Consider the following 18,053-nt stretch of genomic DNA (forward strand, 5'->3'; position numbering starts at 1 on the left):
TTGCATTAACTTTCATTTATAATTCTATTAAATGCCATTTCAGTATTAGTTAATGACAAAAATCAGCCCTTAGTAATGCATTTTGGTATAATAGACTTAGAGATGATTTTATAGATGGTTTACAGACAAAATGCAGCAATAACTGAAGTTCTAAACACCAAGGCCAAAGATGCTAACAATGCAGTACATGGTCTTGTTCTCCCATCTGACAGTGCAGCTTCCTAAAAACAAAAATAAGTGATAATTACAAAATCAGGTAAGATAAGTGCAAAAACTAGTAAAATGTATTGTTTGACAATTGTACATTTACTGTGTAGTTTTCATTTCCTTTAGAATCATTTTTTATTAAACTTTTTATTCTTGAGACATGAAGGCCAGTGTTCATTACCAATTCTCCATGAAGGTGATGGTGAGCTTGAATTGCTGCAGTGTGTGAGGTGATCTGACAATGCTTGGTTTCTATTGCAGGTTTTATGCTACAGTAGCTAGGCCATTTGGAGGGTGGTTAAGTTGTGGTGGATCTGGAGTCCTTTGTTTATTTTGATAAAGACACCATAACTGACAGCAGCCTTTGAAGTCTGCACCTTTGCAGAGCAAAGCAGAAATCCAAAAGTTGTTAGGTGATTCTGTGCTTTACCAGAGGATGAGCCAGAGAGGACCTACCACGGTAGAAATCAACTGCATTTATTAACTTTCAATTCTTCTGCTAATAGTCATGTACAACCCCTTGAAAGCATTACAGCTGGTAAGATGAGGTGTGACTGGTTTTCTGTGCTACATTCATCATTACTTCTCTGCACCTTCACTGCCCCTTAAGTTTGATTAGATATTTGTCGAATATCATTTCTCCAAGTTCCACATGTAAAAACATTTACCTTTTGGTTCCTAACTTAACCCAATCATTTAATTTACTCTGACAGTTTAAAATAAAAGTGAAAGACTAAGTGCTATTAACTCAATTTATTATTTGGAAAAGCAATTGGCTGTTTAATGTCTTGCTAATGTCATTGCTGCACACCATTCCCCCCACATCCCCAACGTCCAGATGTTAACTGCTGTTGGAAATGGGGAAAACACTGGAAAGGAATCTTACAGGTCTTTATAAACAGCTTTCTTTGTCATCAGTAGTGTGCTAGCCACAAACTCTAGTTTTTTTTTGTCCTGTTGGCACATTCAGAGTGGCAATGTATCTTGTATAATTAATTTGGTATGCTTTGATTGAAAAGTAAACTGAGTATTGAGTGCACATGCAGGGCTAACTATTATGATGTGCCAAAGTTGGTCTCTGAAGCTGGATTTGATGAGGAAACTGCAAAAACAGGCTATAAACCACAAGGTCCCAAATTTCATATCCACCTTCGATTAGATCACCCTATAATGCTATATTGGAGGCGAGACTCCAGTTGATTAGGTTTCTAGCTCCTAATAATGAAGTGCCCCCTACTGGACAGTGCCATGTCAACCAAAGATGCGGCACTAGTCAGCATTAAACGTTGAACATTTTGGACTCAGTCTAGGTTCTCTTTCTTTAAAAAAAGGCCATTTGGGAATCATTTTGAGGTTTTGACTGTTGTGGATCAATACTTCATTGAATTTCAGCCAAACTAGATAAAACTAGAGGAAAAATGTCTGAATTGTCATGCTCAGTGAGAGCATAGTCTTGTACTAGACTTAGATTATAGAGGTGTACATCATGGAAACAACCCAATCTAGTTCCACCTGCCAGCACATGGCCCATATCCCTCCAAACTCTTCCCATTCATATACCCATCCAAATGTCTTTTAAATGTTGCAGTTGTACTAGCCTCCACCACATCCTCTGGCAGCTCATTCCATACATTTACCACCCTCTGTGTGAAAGTATTGCCCCTTAGGTCTCTTCGATATCTTTCCCCCCTCGCCCTAAATCTATGCCCTCTATTTCTTGACTGCCCCATCCCAGGGAAAAGATTTTGTCTCTTTATCCTATCCAAGCCCTCACTATTTTATAAATCTCTATCAGGTCATCCCTCAGCCTCTGACACTCCAGGGAAAACAGCCTCAGCCTCTCCCTATAGCTCAAATCCTCCAACCCTGGCAACATCCTTGTAAATCTTTTCTGAACCCTTTCAAGTTTCACAACATCTCTCCGATAGGAAGGAGACCAGAATTGCACGCAATATTCCATTGAGTGGCCTAACCAATTTCCCGTACAGCCGCAACATGACCTCCCAACTCTTGTAAGCAATACTCTGAGCAATAAAGGAAAGCATACCAAACGCCTTCAATATCCTATCTACCTGCGACTCCATTTTCGAGCTATGAACCTGCACTCTAAGGTCTCTTTGTTCAGCAACACTCCCTTGAACCTAAATTCTGTCAATGGATGAGTTAAAGCATTTTTCCTTTTGGTTATGTTATGAATTTGGCATGTTCAAAGAAGCATGCAACAGTGAAGACAACTCATAACTTGTGATTGTGTCAGTAGAATCTAATGTTAACTTTGGAAAAGTATATAGAAGTTAAAGCGGTAGTTTGGATTTTTACAATTTTGTGACCATGTTCACTGCTATCCATAAATAATGCTGTCCTAATAAAGATTGAGCATTCTCTTACAATGTGGAGCTCACCTTTCCCAACATTATTAATCTGATAGCCAGTGAAGAGGATCTCCAAGTGTGACTACCAATGATGGCATCAAGTAGCAAAGCAGACAATCTCAAGAATTTCTGAAGAGCAAATAATGCACTGATTGTCTTTTTATCATTTCGCTCTTTGTAAAATATATTTGAAAGGATTGGATCATGCTGGAGTAAATATAGAAGATTAAGGTTAGAATTTATCATGCAAATTGATATTCGAAATTGTTTGCAGGGTCAGAGAGGTTGTTCAATAGTTCGTTTATATTGTCATTCTGCCTTGAGTTGAAACTAGTTTTTAATTTTTTGGGACATTGCACCTTGAAATGGGAAATTATCAATTCACTGATTTCTAAGGATTGTTTGCAGAAATTTCAACAGTGTACATTGTTCGTTGGATGGATTCATTGCAGCAACTGGGTTCTCTCAGTTAACTGACAAATCCATTGACACTTTAAGCCACTATCTCTTTTGCAGAAAGACTGTGAATGCTGGCAGTTCCACTGTCGTCGTAACTGAAAAATCCAGGACCACTGTTGTAGCAGAGTTCTTTACAAGTTGGTCTTGGGATTTTGCACAAACAAGCCATCACAAAATTCCATAAATTTGAAACTGAACAATGAGATCCATTTTATGCCTTCAGCTCGGCCTATGTGCAATTAATTTCAATCATATACTGGCTCTACCATTAGTAATGGATTAAACAAAATAAAGTTGCTCTTTTTTTCTTACCATCAACAGAATTATCCCAGAAGCATGAACTAGCAGTGTGCAAGCCTGCTCCATTCTTTTGCATTATAACACAGGTTACTGAAAGGGGGGAAGGAAAAAAAGGTTTTGAGTCTGGCAATAGCACTGAACCATTGTCTTTTGCAATTGTGAAAGTATTATCTTGGCTCTGACCTCATCAAAAAAACCCTGCTGGTTACCAAGATTATATGTAATGAACACAATAGACTGACTTGTTTCAAAAGGATTTTTCAAATGTATTCTCCTTTTATAAACATCTTGCAATTACTGAGTGATTAAGCTATTCCACATCTCAAATGCTATAACTACAGAGGAACCTCGATTATCCAAAGGACACAGGCGGGGAGTATTTAGTTTGGTTAATCGAATTCTGGATAATTGAATGCTGGATAACATAGTTTAGCCAAGCATAGGGACCTTGCGATCTTGCCGGATAATCCAATATTCGCGTAGCTAAATGCCGGCTAATCGAGATTTCTCTATATATATTTTAAGCTTTAGCTAGCAGTTCAAGTTCTGCACAAAGTGGAATTAGGGTCCAATCCGGTTGAATGTACAACTCCAATGAGCCACAATCACTTTAAAATTCTGTTTGAAAGGATTGTTGGAAATTTTGTGATAGTCAACTCAGTGTTTGCATTTGCAAAACTGGGACTTTCCACAGTGAAATTGCTTTACATTGTGTTAATCATATATTCTGTACTGAAGTATTTTTGCTAAAGGGAAGGGAAGCTAATTACCCATACTTGGGTTTGGATTTATGGATTGCAGATTGAAAATAATAAAATTTTATAGGTGACATTTGATGAAAGCATTAGCGTTTCAAAATACAAATAGTTTAAATTAGATTTTTAAAATTAGATTCCCTACAGTGTGGAAACAGGCCCTTCAGCCCAACAAGTCCACACCGACCCTCTGAAGAGTAACCCACCCAGACCCAAATCCACCTATTCTATCGGCAACTTAGCATAGCCAATTCACCTAATCTGCACATCTTTGTGACTGAGGGGGGAAGCCAGAGCACACAGAGGAAACCCACGCAGACACTAGAAGAATGTGCAAACTCCACACCATTGCCCGAGGTGGGAATTGAACCTAGGTCCCTGACAGACAGCAGTGCTAACCACTGAGCCACTGTGCCACCTCATGTGAGGATCAGACTAGCTCACCTTTCTAGATTGCAAAAGATTTGTAATCTTTTTGTTTACTGACTTGATTTTTTGCCACATAAAAAACTGAGCTGTGTTTAAATATTTAATTGCTCACCAATGTATTTAAAAGGCTTGGCCAATTTGGTTAGTTGGTTGAGACATTGCTCCACCACTGCAGATGTCCATTGATTCACTTTGTTGTGCTGGTAGGCATTCCCTCCAATTGTATTTTCCACTGCCTGCAAAGTTAAGGGGAACAAGATCAACAAACCAAAATCAATCAGCTCACTGTGTAAAACATCACTAAAGTGTAATACACTCACTTCTTTAATGATGGTGCTTACGTCGTCAACAATAAAAGCTGCCTGGAAGACAAGAGAGAAACATGAGGCGCCAAACTGATGTATAATGAATTTTAATACAATCGTGTTTCTCAGTAGAATCAAATTATTATCTCACATGGACTTATCTACTGTTGTGCTCACTTAAATGGATATTGGTCAGTTTGCAAGCTTCAGGAACATTAACAATTTAATTGCAGCTTGGTTTCTAGTGAATCCTGCAGCCAATCTCACTAAATGATTCTCTGACTACTACAGTGTGCTGATTCCAAGAAACCCAATTGTAGTTCCATTCACAAACAATCCCCACTCTGTCCACTTTAAATATTTAAGTTTCTTGGCTGCACGGTGGCTCAGTGGTTAGCACTGCTGCCTCACAGCACCAGGGTACTAGGTTCAATTCCAGCCTCAGATGACTGTCTGTGTGCAGTTTGCACATTCTCCTTGTGTCTCCGTGGGTTTCCTCCGAGTGCTCCAGTTTCCTCCCACGGTCCAAAGATGTGCAGGTCAGGTGAATTGGCCATGCTAAATTGCCAATTGTGTTAATCGCATTCGTCGGAGGGAAATGGCGTCTGGGTGGGTTACTCTTCGGAATGTCGGTGTGGTTGGGCTGAAGGGCCTGTTTCCAAACTGTAGGGAATCTAATGTAAAGAAATACGTACCAACAGATTGAAGAACAACTTCTTCTCTTCTGTTATCACAATGTTATCTATATGTAACAATAGATAAATGAACGAACCTCTGAAAAGGAGTTGACATTTCTCTACACCTCTGCTGTAACACCATATTCTGCATTCTGTTCTATTACACTGATATACTTGTATAAGTTATAATTTGCCTGGATAGCATGCAACACAATACTTTTCACAGTATCTTGGTACATGTGACAATAAATCAAATCAGAACGGGGATCAGTTCCTGGCCACTGACTCATTTAAAACTACATGTTTCTTTTCACCAAGTTTCATTTTGTTAATAAACAGTTTACTTCAAAGTTAGAAATTCACATCCACTGTAAAGAATGCCTTTTAATACCAACAAAAGAAATCAGGCCCCATGAGGCTGCTCTGCTATTTAATGTGGCCTTGGTTTATCTATGTCAGTTACACTTACTGAATGCCACCACCATTGAGTTCTGACTAGAGAAAACAGAGATGCTTTTTTTAAAAAAGACTGAATTACAGCTGTATTTACACAAACTTAAAAACTGATCAATGTGAAAGAGTCTGCGAACACCATGAGGAGGGACATCAGTCCTTGCCCGGTGAAGTATTGAGCATTGTAGAGAGTGACCATGATTTAAATCTGTATCGGTTGTTTCCCTAGTGGAATGAACATGTGCATCAAATCAGTTGGCAAGTGTCTCTAGTAACTTTGATTCCTCTTATGTTCTTGGACCATGCCACATCGCCTGTGCATCAATCCCATTGAGTTAATCAGTTATACAATGTAAATTAGTTTAGTATCATATTTTTAGTGCTTAAAAAGTGCATGATTAAAGATACAAAGTTTGCAAATTGGAAAGAAATTTGAGAATTTTTCTGATAATTGGTTTGTGGGGAAGACAGGAAAGGTCAGTCCAAGATGGAAGAAGACTGAAGGATAGTCAAAGTGTAGGTAATTGTCTAACATGCTCTAACAGAAAGCTACTTGTATTATGTTCCCAGGAGTCTGTGGCATTTTTCTAATATGGGAGGGCCAGGTGAAAGAAGGAAATATTTTGAGAAACACATGGGAAATTATCTCTGTTTGTACACTGAACTTCTTGAGTTTTGTGTAATTTAAGTATGATCATTGGATTCTCTTACTTGCCAAGAACAGAGACCCTTCCACACTGTTGCCTCCAAGTATCTTTCAGTCCTTTCATCCAGGAGTTATCTCCACAATATCCAATGTCTATCTGAAACACCGTGTCACCTGGGCTGTAACAGCATTTACCTCCCTTTGTGAGCTGAGTTAGATAGTTGTCTTTTGCAGGTGTTTTATGTCCACAAAAGGAGTGCAGAGATACCCCTGAGGTCCATCTAATGGTGCACTGCTAGTGTGTCCACCCCTAGACCAGGTGGCCTGAGTTCAAATCCCAACTGTGCCAAAGGTGTGTCAGAATGTCTCTGAACAGGTTGATAAGAACAATAGGTTAATAAAAACAGGGATACTCTTGCTTTCATGATGTGGTTTCCTTGTATCAAGTCCAACATTACAAAAATAACATGCCACACTTCCCCTCAATAGCTCATTTTAATCAACCCATTTGTAGGAATTCCCACTCTCCAAACTCTGAGCTGCTGCTCATGAAGGTTCTTGCCTTCATCCTTAGATAAGGAGGAATTTATTCTGAGGGTCGAGGATCTTTGGATTTTGTTGCCACAGAGCTGAAGGGGCAGAGTCCTTGCGTATAGAGTCATAGAGATGTATAGCATGGAAGCAGACCCTTCGGTCCAACCTGTCCAAGCTGACCAGATATCCCAACCCAATCTCGTCCCACCTGCCAGTACCCAGCCCATATCCCTCCAAACCCTTCCTATCCATACACGTACCACCCTGTGTGTGAAAAAGTTGCCCCTAGGGTGTCTCATTTTTCCCCTCTCACCCTAAACCTGTGCCCTCTAGTTCTGGACTTCCCCCACCCAGGGAAAAGACTTGTCTATTTATCCTTTCCATGCCCCTCATGATTTTATAAGCCTCTATAAGGTCACCCCTCAGCCTCGGATGCTTCAGGGAAAACAACCCCAGCCTGTTCAGCCTCTCCCTATAGCTCAAATCCTCCAATGCTGGCAACATCCTTGTAAATCTTTTCTGAACCCTTTCAAGTTTTGCAACATCTTTCCAATAGGAAGGAGACCAGAATTGCACACAATATTCCAACAGTGGCCTAACTAATGTCCAGTACTCAATACTCTGACCAATAAAGGAAAGCATACCAAAAGCTGCCTTCACTATCCTATCTACCTGTGACTGAACTTTCAACAAGCTATGAACCTGCAGCAACACTCCCTAGGACCCTGCTGTTAAGTGTATAAGTCCTGAGAAGATTTGCTTTCCCAAAATGCAACACTTCACATTTATCTGAATTAAACTCCATCTGCCACTTCTCAGACCATTGGCTCATTTGATCAAGATCCCGTTGTAATCTGAGGTAACCCTCTTTGCTATCCACTAAACCTCCAATTTTGGTGTCATCTGCAAACTTACTAACTGTACCTCTTATGCTCACATCCAAATCATTTACATAAATGATGAAAAGCAGTGGGCCCAGCACCGATCCTTGTGGCACTCCACTGGTCACAGGCCTCCAGTCTGAAAAACAACCCTCCACCACCACCACCACCACCCTCTGTCTTCTACCTTAGAGCCAGTTTTGTATCCAAAGAGCTCGTTCTCCCTGTATTCCATGAGATCTAACCTTGCTAACCAGTCTCCCATGGGGAACCTTGTCAAACACCTTACTGAAGTCCATATAGATCACATCTACTGCTCTGCCATCATCAATCCTCTTTGTTACTTCAAAGAAATTCAAACAAGTTTGAGACATGATTTCCCACGCACAAAGCCATGTTGATTATCCCAAATCAGTCCTTGCCTTTTCAAATACATGTACATCCTGTTCCTCAGGATTCCCTCTAACAACTTGTCCACCACTGACGTCAGGCTCACTGGTCTATAGTTCCCTGGCTTGTCCTTACCACCTTTCTTAAACAGTGGCACCATGTTAGCCAACCTCCAGTCTTCTGGCACCTCACCTGTGACTATTGATGATACAAATATCTCAGCAAGAGGCCCAAGCAATCGCTTCTCTAGCTTCCCACAGAGTTCTAGGGTACCCCTGATCAGGTCCTGGCGATTTATCCACTTTTATGCATTTCAAGACATCCAGCACTTCCTCCTCTGTAATATGGAGATTTCTCAAGATGTCACCATATATTTCCCTACAGTCTTTATCTTCCATGTCCTTTTCCACAGTAAATACTGATGCAAAATATTTGTTTAGTATTTCTGCCATCTCCTGCAGCTCCATGCAAAGGCTGCCTTGCTGATCTTTGAGGGGCCCTGTTCTCTCCCTAGCTACCCTTTTGTTCTTAATGTACTTGTAAAAACCCATTGGATTCTCCTTAATTCTATTTGCCAAAGCTATCTCATGTCTCCTTTTTTCCCTCCTTATTTCTCTCAAGTATACTCCTACTGTCTTTATACTCTTCTCAGGATTTACTCGATCTATCTAGTCTATACCTTACTTATGCTTCCTCCTTTTTCTTAACCAAACCCTCAATTTCTTTAGTCATCCAGCATTCTCTATACCTACCTGCCTTTCCTTTCTTCCCTACAGGAATATGCTTTCTCTGGATTCTCGTTTTCTCATTTCTGAAGGCTTCCCATTTTCCAGCTGTCCCTTTACCTGCGAACATCTGCACCCAATCAGCTTTTGAAAGTTCTTGCCTAATACCGTCAAAATTGGCCTTTCTCCAATTTAGAACTTCAACTTTTACATCTGGTTTATCCTTTTCCATCACTATTTTAAATCTAATAGAACTATGGTCGCTGACCCCAAAGTGCTTCCCCACTGACACCTCAGTCACCTGACCTGCCTTATTTCTCAAGAGTAGGTCAGGTTTTGCACCTTCTCTAGTAGGTACATCTACATACTGAATCAGAAAATTTTCTTGTACACACTTAACAAATTCCTCTCCATCCAAACCCTTAACACTATGTCAGTCCCAGTCTATGTTTGGAAAGTTAAAATCCCCTACCATAACCACCCTATTATTCTTACAGATAGTTGAGATCTCCTTACAAATTTGTTTCTGATATTAAGGGGGGAGGGGGAGGGGGGTCTGTATTACAATCCTATTAAGGTTATCATCCCTTTCTTATTTCTCAGTTCCATCCAAATAATGTCCCTGCATGTATTTTCAGAATAATGCTCCTTCAGTACAGTTGTAACGCTATCCCTTATCAAAAATGCCAATTCCCCCTCCCCTCCCTTCCTTTCTATCCTTCCTGTAGCATTTGTATCCTGGAACATTAAGATGCTAGTCCTGTCCATCCCTGAGTTTCTGTAATTGCTATGATATGTCAGTCCCATGTTCCTAACCATGCTCTGAGTCCATCTGCCCTCCCCCGGCCTCTTGCATTGAAAAACAGGGTAACCTGGATTATCCCAACAAGATGGGCAGGCACTATTTCATTTGGATAATCAATAATATAAACACTATCAATTATTTGTTTTTTAAAAAAAACTTTTAGTTGAGGAAATCTGTTTCTGTTACCTGGTCTGGCTTATATATAGCTCCTGACCCACAGTAACGTGGTGGGTGGTCAGTTGGCTGGACAGCTGGTTTGTGATGCCAACAGTTTTAAATTCCCGCATCGCCTGAGGTTACCATGAAGGACTCTCCTTCTCAAACTCTACCCTACCCTGAGGCATCGTGACCCTTCGGTTAAAGCACCCCCTCCCATCTCTCTTCAATGCAGGAACAGCCTTATGGCGACTTCGCCTGATGTGGTTGCCACTCTCTTCTAGGTAAGAAAGTTCTATTCTTTAGAACACAAGGAAAATTGATGACCTGTTCCTATGAAGCCATGCTAGATTTCATTCTCAAAAACTTTGTTTCGCTTTCTCACCCAGTGTCTTAGTATCCATTTTGTATGTCTCATTACAAACACGACAAGCAACAGTAACTTTCCCAGTCGAAGGGTTGGTTGTATTTTGTTTAGAATCACAAATGTGAAAGCTAAAACATTCAGCATCCCCGCCGTATCCGTTTGAAAAATGTATCTGATCAATAATGAAAATGTTAACATTTCTCCCCCCTCCCCCCGCCACTATTTCACTAAAAAACCATGAGCCGCAAACGTTTGTCACAATGCTGACATGGGGTTTGGGGGGAGGTGTTGGTTTATTGTAGATTTCTCTACATTGGCCGGGGGGAAATGCTCCATCCGCAGGTCTGGGAAGAGCTCGGCCACTCCCTGAGGAGCTGGGGTGGGGTGGGGATAAGATGTACACAACCCCCGACCCCAATGCGGTGAGTGAGGCTCCTACTGGTGGGGCTTGTCTGTACTATCGCACCCACCCCAAGCACAGCAGCTCCCCACGATCACAGGAATTTGGTATTTCCGTCCGCGTCAAACAGACACAAAAGGAACAGACAAGCTTCCCCCCCCCCCCGCAAAAAGAAAAGCCCAGAGTGAAATGTTTAGTTTCGATTCGTTGCATTACCTCCTCTCCCGCCTGAAACTCATCCATGCTCCTCTCTCAGCCCAATGTCTGTAACTACAACAAGACGGATCGCTAGGGATTGAGGCGGCTCTTGGCAGGAGCATTGTGGGTGGGGATTAAAACCTAAACATTAATACACGGGACACAATGTCCGGGCAGCTAATCCGCCCACTCTACCGAGCAAATCTCCTGGAGCAATAGGAAAGCCAATCACCCTCCCCTGGTTGTACGCCTGACTCTTTCTTTCTTGGATGAACCATCTCGAATTGCATCTGGGCAGCGCCCTTCCAACGGGAAGACAAAATATTTTATTTCACAGGAGTATAGCTAGCACACAGTCACGTGAATAAAGAAAAACGACAGGGCCTTTATCAAAGTTTAGCTAAATGCTTCGACACTTGGGGAACCTTCACCTCTAATCAGTTTCTGGGTCCATGAAACAAGAACTGCAGATGCTGGAAATAGAAATTGCTGGAGAAACTCAGCAGGTCTGGTAGCATCGGTGGGGAGAGAAACAGTGTTAACGCTTCGGGTCTGGTGGCCCTTCGTCAGAACATCCTGGTATATCTGGCGTGTGATGTAAGTGCACACCTTTATATTTCTTTTCCAACTATCCCTTCTTCCAGTTGAAAGCCAGCATCACTTTGAGAAGCAACTCAATACTGCAGATGCTGGAAATCTGAAATTTAAAAACGAGCGTTTTGGAGAAACTCAGCAGATCTGGAAGTTTCTGTGAAGAGAGAAACAGTTCTGAAGAAGTGTCTTGACAGATTTGATACACTGTTTCTCTGTCCATAGTTGCTGGCAAACCTGCTGAGTTTCTCCAGCAATTTCTGTGCTTATCTCTTTCAGAAGCATAGCCTGCTTTGCTCTTCAGTGAGTGCTGTTATTAAATGCTATTTTGGCAGAAATAATGACTGTGAAAGTAATGTGTTCTCCTTCTATCTGTTTATTTTGTATTCATGGGTATGGGTGTCACTTGTAAAACCATAATTTATTGCCCATCCCAATTACTTGTTTGTGAAGGTAGTAATGAGTCACCTTTCTTGAACCATAGCTGTCCTGGAGGGCTGCTGTGCTGCAGTGGTAGTGTCCCTACCCCTGAGGCAGGAGACCTGGGTTCAGATCCCATCTCCTGTGGAGGTGCAATAACATTTCATGAACAGGTTTATTAGGAAAATATGAACAATGCAGTCTGTTATGGACCAGGCCAGACATCCTCAAACAATTTCAAGAAAGTAGCCCAAACCCTAACTTTGCTATTTGTTTTAAGCAGGATATTCCAGGAGGGATGCAGCTGGTCAAACCACTTAGTTTTAAACAAAACAAAATTTATTAACAAGATTATCGAATGAGACACAAACAAAAGAGAACAGAATACGGAACAAATTAACCTATCCGAAAACCCAGCAGATTATTCCAACTTAGTGATGTTGTTCCAAATACTTGTAACAATCTCCATGAACACCACTTGGCACAAAAGATAAAATCAAACACAGGGTCTTACAGGAGCGATGCAAGAGAGAGGGAGGATCAGCATGGACCTGTCTCTTTGGGTCCAGCAGTTTCAAACTCTGTTTGCTAAAACCAATCCAAACCAGCGAGAAGCTGAGCTGGGAGAACTGGCCACTCCCCTTTCATTGTACAAGTGATTTTTTAAAATCTTTGCTGAGGCAATATCTGTTGGCTCGAATCAAATTGGCCTGAAAACCCTTCAAACCTAGACCTTTAATCACTGCTTTTACGACCTCTCTGAAAAGAAAAGCCAAGGACAGCATAACTTTGTTAAAGGACCTGCATCGTAACACCACCACCTTGCCCCCCCCCCCACCCCACAAAAAATTAACCATCAATATCCAACAATGGCTTCATTTTAAAACCCCTTAATCTTAAATCATTAGTACACTACAACACCCATATACCTTACTTTGCCAATAATCATACAAACATGCACAACTACATTCTGTTTTACATCTGTCACCGAATGCCTCAGTTTCTCATTCAAGTCTCGGCAATGCGTCGGCAATCACATTTTCTTGTCCAGCCACATGGACAATTTTAAAATTGAATGGCTGTAACATCAAGCTCCATCTAAGCAGTCTAGAACTTTAGTCCTTAAATTTCTCCACAAACTTCAGTTGATTATGATCAGTATATATGATTGACTCAGATATAGAACATAGAACATAGAAGAATACAGCACAGAACAGGCCCTTCGGCCCATGATGTTGTGCCGAACATTTGTCCTAGCTCAAGCACCTATCCATGTACCTATCCAATTGCCGCTTAAAGGTCACCAATGATTCTGACTCTGCCACTCCCACAGGCAGTGCATTCCATGCCCCCACCACTCTCTGGGTCAAGAATCTACCCCTGACATCCCCCCCCTATACCTTCCACCCTTCACCTTTAATTTATGTCCCCTTGTAACACTCTATATATTACTGGTAACATAAACACTGAAATGTTGTAACGCCAACACCAAACTCAAAGTCTCAACTGTCGAATATTTCTGCTGATGAATGTTCAGTTTCCTGGAGGAATATTCAATATGCCTTTCTGTATTCTCATCGTCGTCTTGTAAGAGTACAGCACCCACACCCACATCACTTGCATCGAATGCCACCTTGAAAGGCTTTACGTAATTAGGTGTGGCTAATACTGGCACGGTGGTTAACACGGCTTTCAGGCTGTCAAACGTCTTCTGACAGTCTGCTGTCCACTGAAACGTTTTGCCTTCCTTTAACAATTCAATGAGAGGAGAGCCACACTGCTAAAATTTAGTACAAATTTTCAGTAAAATCCACTCAATTTCAAGAATTGTAGTACTGCTGTTTTTGTCAGTGGCATGGGAAATTCCCCAGTTACATTTGTTTTTGCATTCTGTGTGGCCGTTTGTCCGTGTCCAATAACATATCCCAGGAAGATGATGTGGGCTTTGGCAAACTCAGCTTTAGCCAGGTTTATCACCAAACTTGCCTCCTGAAGTCAATGAAACAATTCTGATAAATATTGCAAATGTCCCTTTTACGAATGACTAAAAATCACCAGGTCATCAATATAAACTACACAATTGGGTAATCCCAAAATGACCTTATTGGTTATGTCAGAAATGTGGCTGGCACATTTTTTATACCAAACAGCGTGACTTTAAACTGATATAGTCCATTCGGCATTACAAAAGCCAAAATTGTCTTTGCTGTTTTGGACAAAGGTACCTGCCAGTATCCTTTGAGCAAATCCAACTTATATTTATAAGTTGCTTGTCCCACCTTTTCAGCACTATCTTCCAAATGCAGAATCAGATATATATCAGTCTTTGTAACTGTATAGACTTTGCGATAGTCCACACATAACTATTGGGTACCATCTGTATTGGCACCATTACTATGGGTGAGTCACTGGAACTTACTTTGATTCTGCCATCTAGAGCATGCGTTCAATCTCCTTTTGACCCTGTGGCAACTTTAGAGGGTTACCCCTATAAGGATGTTGCTTAATTGGAACAACATCTCCTATATCTACATCATGCATAATTAGGTTAGTACTTCCCAGCTTATTTCCACATATTTTCCTATATGGGTAATCATTCTTCCAGGACATTTCAATTTTCCTCTGGAAGGTAATTCCATAATTTATCTTAATTTTTGACAACTTCCTCATTGTCCAATTTAATTTGAGGAATGTCCAATTCAGAATCCTTTGAAATTGGTCTGTCACTCTGTGTTGTACCAATAACACATTCTCCTTTGGCTTTTCTTCCCTGTCAAGATACCTTTTGAGCACGTTCACATGACACACTGAGATTTCTTTCTGTCCAGAGTCCTCATCAAATATTTCACCTAACTCAGTTTCCTTTTGACTTGATAACGTCCACTAAATCTTGCTTTTAAAGGTTCACCTATCACTGGAATTAGCACTAACACCTTATCTCCAATAGCAAAATTCCACATTTTTGATTTCTTGGTTTTAAATGCTGTCTAGCCAACTCCTCCACTCTACTTAATTGCTCCCTAAAATTTGGCACACAGTCCAAATATGTGGTCTCTGAATTATGACTTACCAATTTCTCCTTAATCAATTTTAGCAATCATCTCACTTTGTGCCAAAAAACGAATTCAAATGGACTGAATTTGGTCGATTCATTTGGTCCATCGTTGGCAAAAAGTATAAATGGAATTCCGTATCCCAATCATCTGCATAGTCTTTGCTAAACGCCCTCAACATGGTCTTTAATGTCTGATGCCACTTTTCTAGTGCTCCCTGCGACTCTGGATTGTCTGCAGTAGATCTGCATTGTTTTATTCCTAAGCTGTTCCTAACTTCTTTAAATAATTTTGATGTGAAGTTTGACCCTTGATCTGTTTGTATCTCTGTGGGCAGTCCATATCTAGTGAAAAATTTGAGTAATTCCTCTATAATCCTTTTAGCTGTGATATTGCACAATGGAATGGCCTCTGGAAATCTAGTGAACGCATCCATTATTGTTAACAAATACTGATTTCCATTTTTTGTTTTAGGTAGGGGTCCTATGCAATCAATTAAGATTCTTGTAAAGTTTCCTCTAATGCAGGAATAGGTATTAAAGATGTAGGTTTTATTACTGCCTGTTGTTTTCCTATTACCTGACATGTATGACATGTCTGGCACAATTCAACTAGGTCCTTGTGCAGTCCAGGTCAGTAAAAATGTTTTTGTATTTTAGCTTGAGCTTTTCTCACCCCAAAATACCCCCTAGTCAAGCACTACCAGCAATATCATCTTTCTATAAACCACTGGCAATACGACTTGAACTTCTGCCCATTTCTCATCTGCCTGAATATGTGATAGTCTCCATTTCCTCATTAAGACATCATTTAAGATAATAGCATTGAGGGATACATTCTGATTCTTTTTGATAGACAAGTCAGGGTATGGGATGCAGAGAGGAAAGCCGGGTTAACATTGCAAACAGATTAACCACGCTCTAATTGAATAGTAGAGCAGGCATGAAGGGCCAAATGGCCTATTCCCACTTCTAAGTTCCCATGTTCCTTGAAATGAATAGTTGCTAAATTTTGTGGTGACATGTGAAGGTACGTGGTGCGAGAGACATAAAGAGTCTGCAACAGGATAAAGATATATCAAATGAGTAGACAAAATATTGGCAGATGGACTATATTGTGGGAAAATGTGAATTTGGCCACTTTGGCAGAAACAATATGAAAGCAATTTATAATTTAAATAGAGAGAGATTGTAGAACTCTGAGGTACAGAGGAATTGGGGTGTCCTTGTGTATGCATCACAAATTGATAGTGTGTGGGTACAGCAAGTGATCAAAAGGGCACTGAAATAAAACAAAGAATTGTAATTACTGGAGATCTGAAACAAAAGCATAAAATGCTGGAGAAACTCGATAGGTCTGGCACTATCTCTGGGAAGGAAGCAAAATTAACGTTTTGAGTCTGATGATTGTTCATCAATTTTCCAGAAATTTCTGTTTTCAATTATGAGGGCAAATGGAATGTTGTCAACTATTGCAAGGGAACTGGAAGACAAAATTAAGGATGCTTTGCTACAGGGGTACATTGGTGAGACCATGTGTGAAATGCTTTTGGTCTACTTATTTAAGAAAAGATATGCATTAGAAACAATTCAGAGAAGATTCATTCAATGGATAACTAGAATATGGGATTTTATCTTATGAGAGAAAGTTTGAGTTTAGAAGAATGAGAGGAGATCTTACTGAAAGATGAGCATCAGAGACTGAAGGGTGACCTTATAGACGTTTATAAAATCATGAGGAGCATGGATAGGGTGAATAGCTAAGGTTTTTCCCCTGGGTTGGGAGAGTCCAGAACTAGATAGTATAGGTTTAGAGTGAGAGTAGGAAAGATTTAAAATGGACTTAACGGTCAACTTTTTCACAGAGGATGGTGCTTGTATGGAATGAGCTGTCAGAGGAAGTGGTGGAGGCTGGGACAATTAAAAGGCATCTGGATGGGTATATGAATAAGAAGGGTTTAGAGAGATATGGGCCAAGTGCTAGCAAATACGACTAGATTAATTTGGGATATCTGGTCAGCATGGACAAGTTGGACCGAAGGGTCTGTTTCTGTGCTGTATATCTCTGTGACTCTGACTCTATGAAAGAATGTTTTCTCCTATGGGGGAAACTAAAATTAGAGCACACAGTTTAGGGTCTTGTATCTCCCATTTAAAATGGAGATGAGGCAATGTTATTTTCTCTGAGGGCTGTGAGCCTTTGGAACTCTGCGCCAGAGAGCAGTGGCAGCTGGATCGTTAAATGTTTTTAAGGTGAAGGTATATAGATTCTTGGCTAATGAGAGAGTTAAAGGTTACTGGAGGTAGTTAGGAATGTGGAATTGAAGTTACAGGCAGGTCAGCCATGACCAGTTCCACCATGGTCCCATGATGTGCAAGTTACGGTGGATTGACCATGTTAAATTGCCCATAGTGCCCAGGGATGTGTTGGCTGGTGGATTAGTCTTGAGAAATGCAGGGTTACAATAATCAGGTTGGGGGTGGATCTGGATGGGATGCTCTTCATGGGGTTGTTGTGGACCAGATGGGCTGAATGGCCTGTTTCCGCACTCTAGGGACTCGATCACTCTATGAATGATAGAGCAGGCTGGAAGGACTGATTGGTCGACTGTTGCTCCTAATTGGCATGTTTTTATATTAATCCCGCAGTCATTTATTATATTCTCTGTAAATTTAATTAAGAATAAAGGACGATCAATACATTTTGTTTGCTGCCTGTGAGATCATTTTCAATGTGTGTGATACCAGGAGATTCACACAAGGAAAGGGTTAATAGGGAAGCAAACTGTGAAATCATGCAAGGACCAATTGCTCACAGCAATGGAAGATCTTTAGTGTAGTTCTAAATGGACAAACTATCATGTTGTCTATAATTATCTTGCAATCTTGTGATTTGTGAAATGTTTATGATAACATCCTCACAGGCTGAGA

The 18,053-nt window shown here is 40.7% G+C and overlaps 1 protein-coding gene and 1 long non-coding RNA gene across 3 annotated transcripts in view; one reads left to right on the top strand and one right to left on the bottom strand.

The window, feature by feature from the left end:
- Positions 1-11,190, bottom strand: dynlt1a (dynein light chain Tctex-type 1a). Of its 2 annotated transcripts, none has more exons than XM_043717381.2 (5): positions 11,078-11,190; positions 4,843-4,884; positions 4,635-4,758; positions 3,351-3,428; positions 1-221 (listed from the first exon to the last, which is right to left on the bottom strand). In XM_043717381.2, exons 1-5 carry the CDS (start codon positions 11,102-11,104, stop codon positions 151-153), a joined length of 342 nt encoding a protein of 113 aa, XP_043573316.1. In that variant the 5' UTR covers positions 11,105-11,190; the 3' UTR covers positions 1-150. The 2 variants fall into 2 exon arrangements, with proteins under 2 accessions (XP_043573316.1, XP_043573314.2); XM_043717379.2 differs by lacking the exon at positions 11,078-11,190 and adding an exon at positions 10,480-10,527.
- The window catches only part of LOC122563531 (uncharacterized), a 26,742-nt gene continuing 19,558 nt past the window's right edge, over positions 10,870-18,053 (top strand). The window contains exon 1 of the long non-coding RNA XR_006315627.2: positions 10,870-11,656. This is a non-coding gene — a long non-coding RNA (uncharacterized LOC122563531). The remainder of the gene's footprint in view (positions 11,657-18,053) is intronic.

Source organism: Chiloscyllium plagiosum, unplaced genomic scaffold (genome assembly GCF_037043375.1).
Source record: "Chiloscyllium plagiosum isolate Xiang-an unplaced genomic scaffold, Cpla_swu_hap1 HiC_scaffold_30, whole genome shotgun sequence".
Classification (NCBI taxonomy): domain Eukaryota; kingdom Metazoa; phylum Chordata; class Chondrichthyes; order Orectolobiformes; family Hemiscylliidae; genus Chiloscyllium; species Chiloscyllium plagiosum.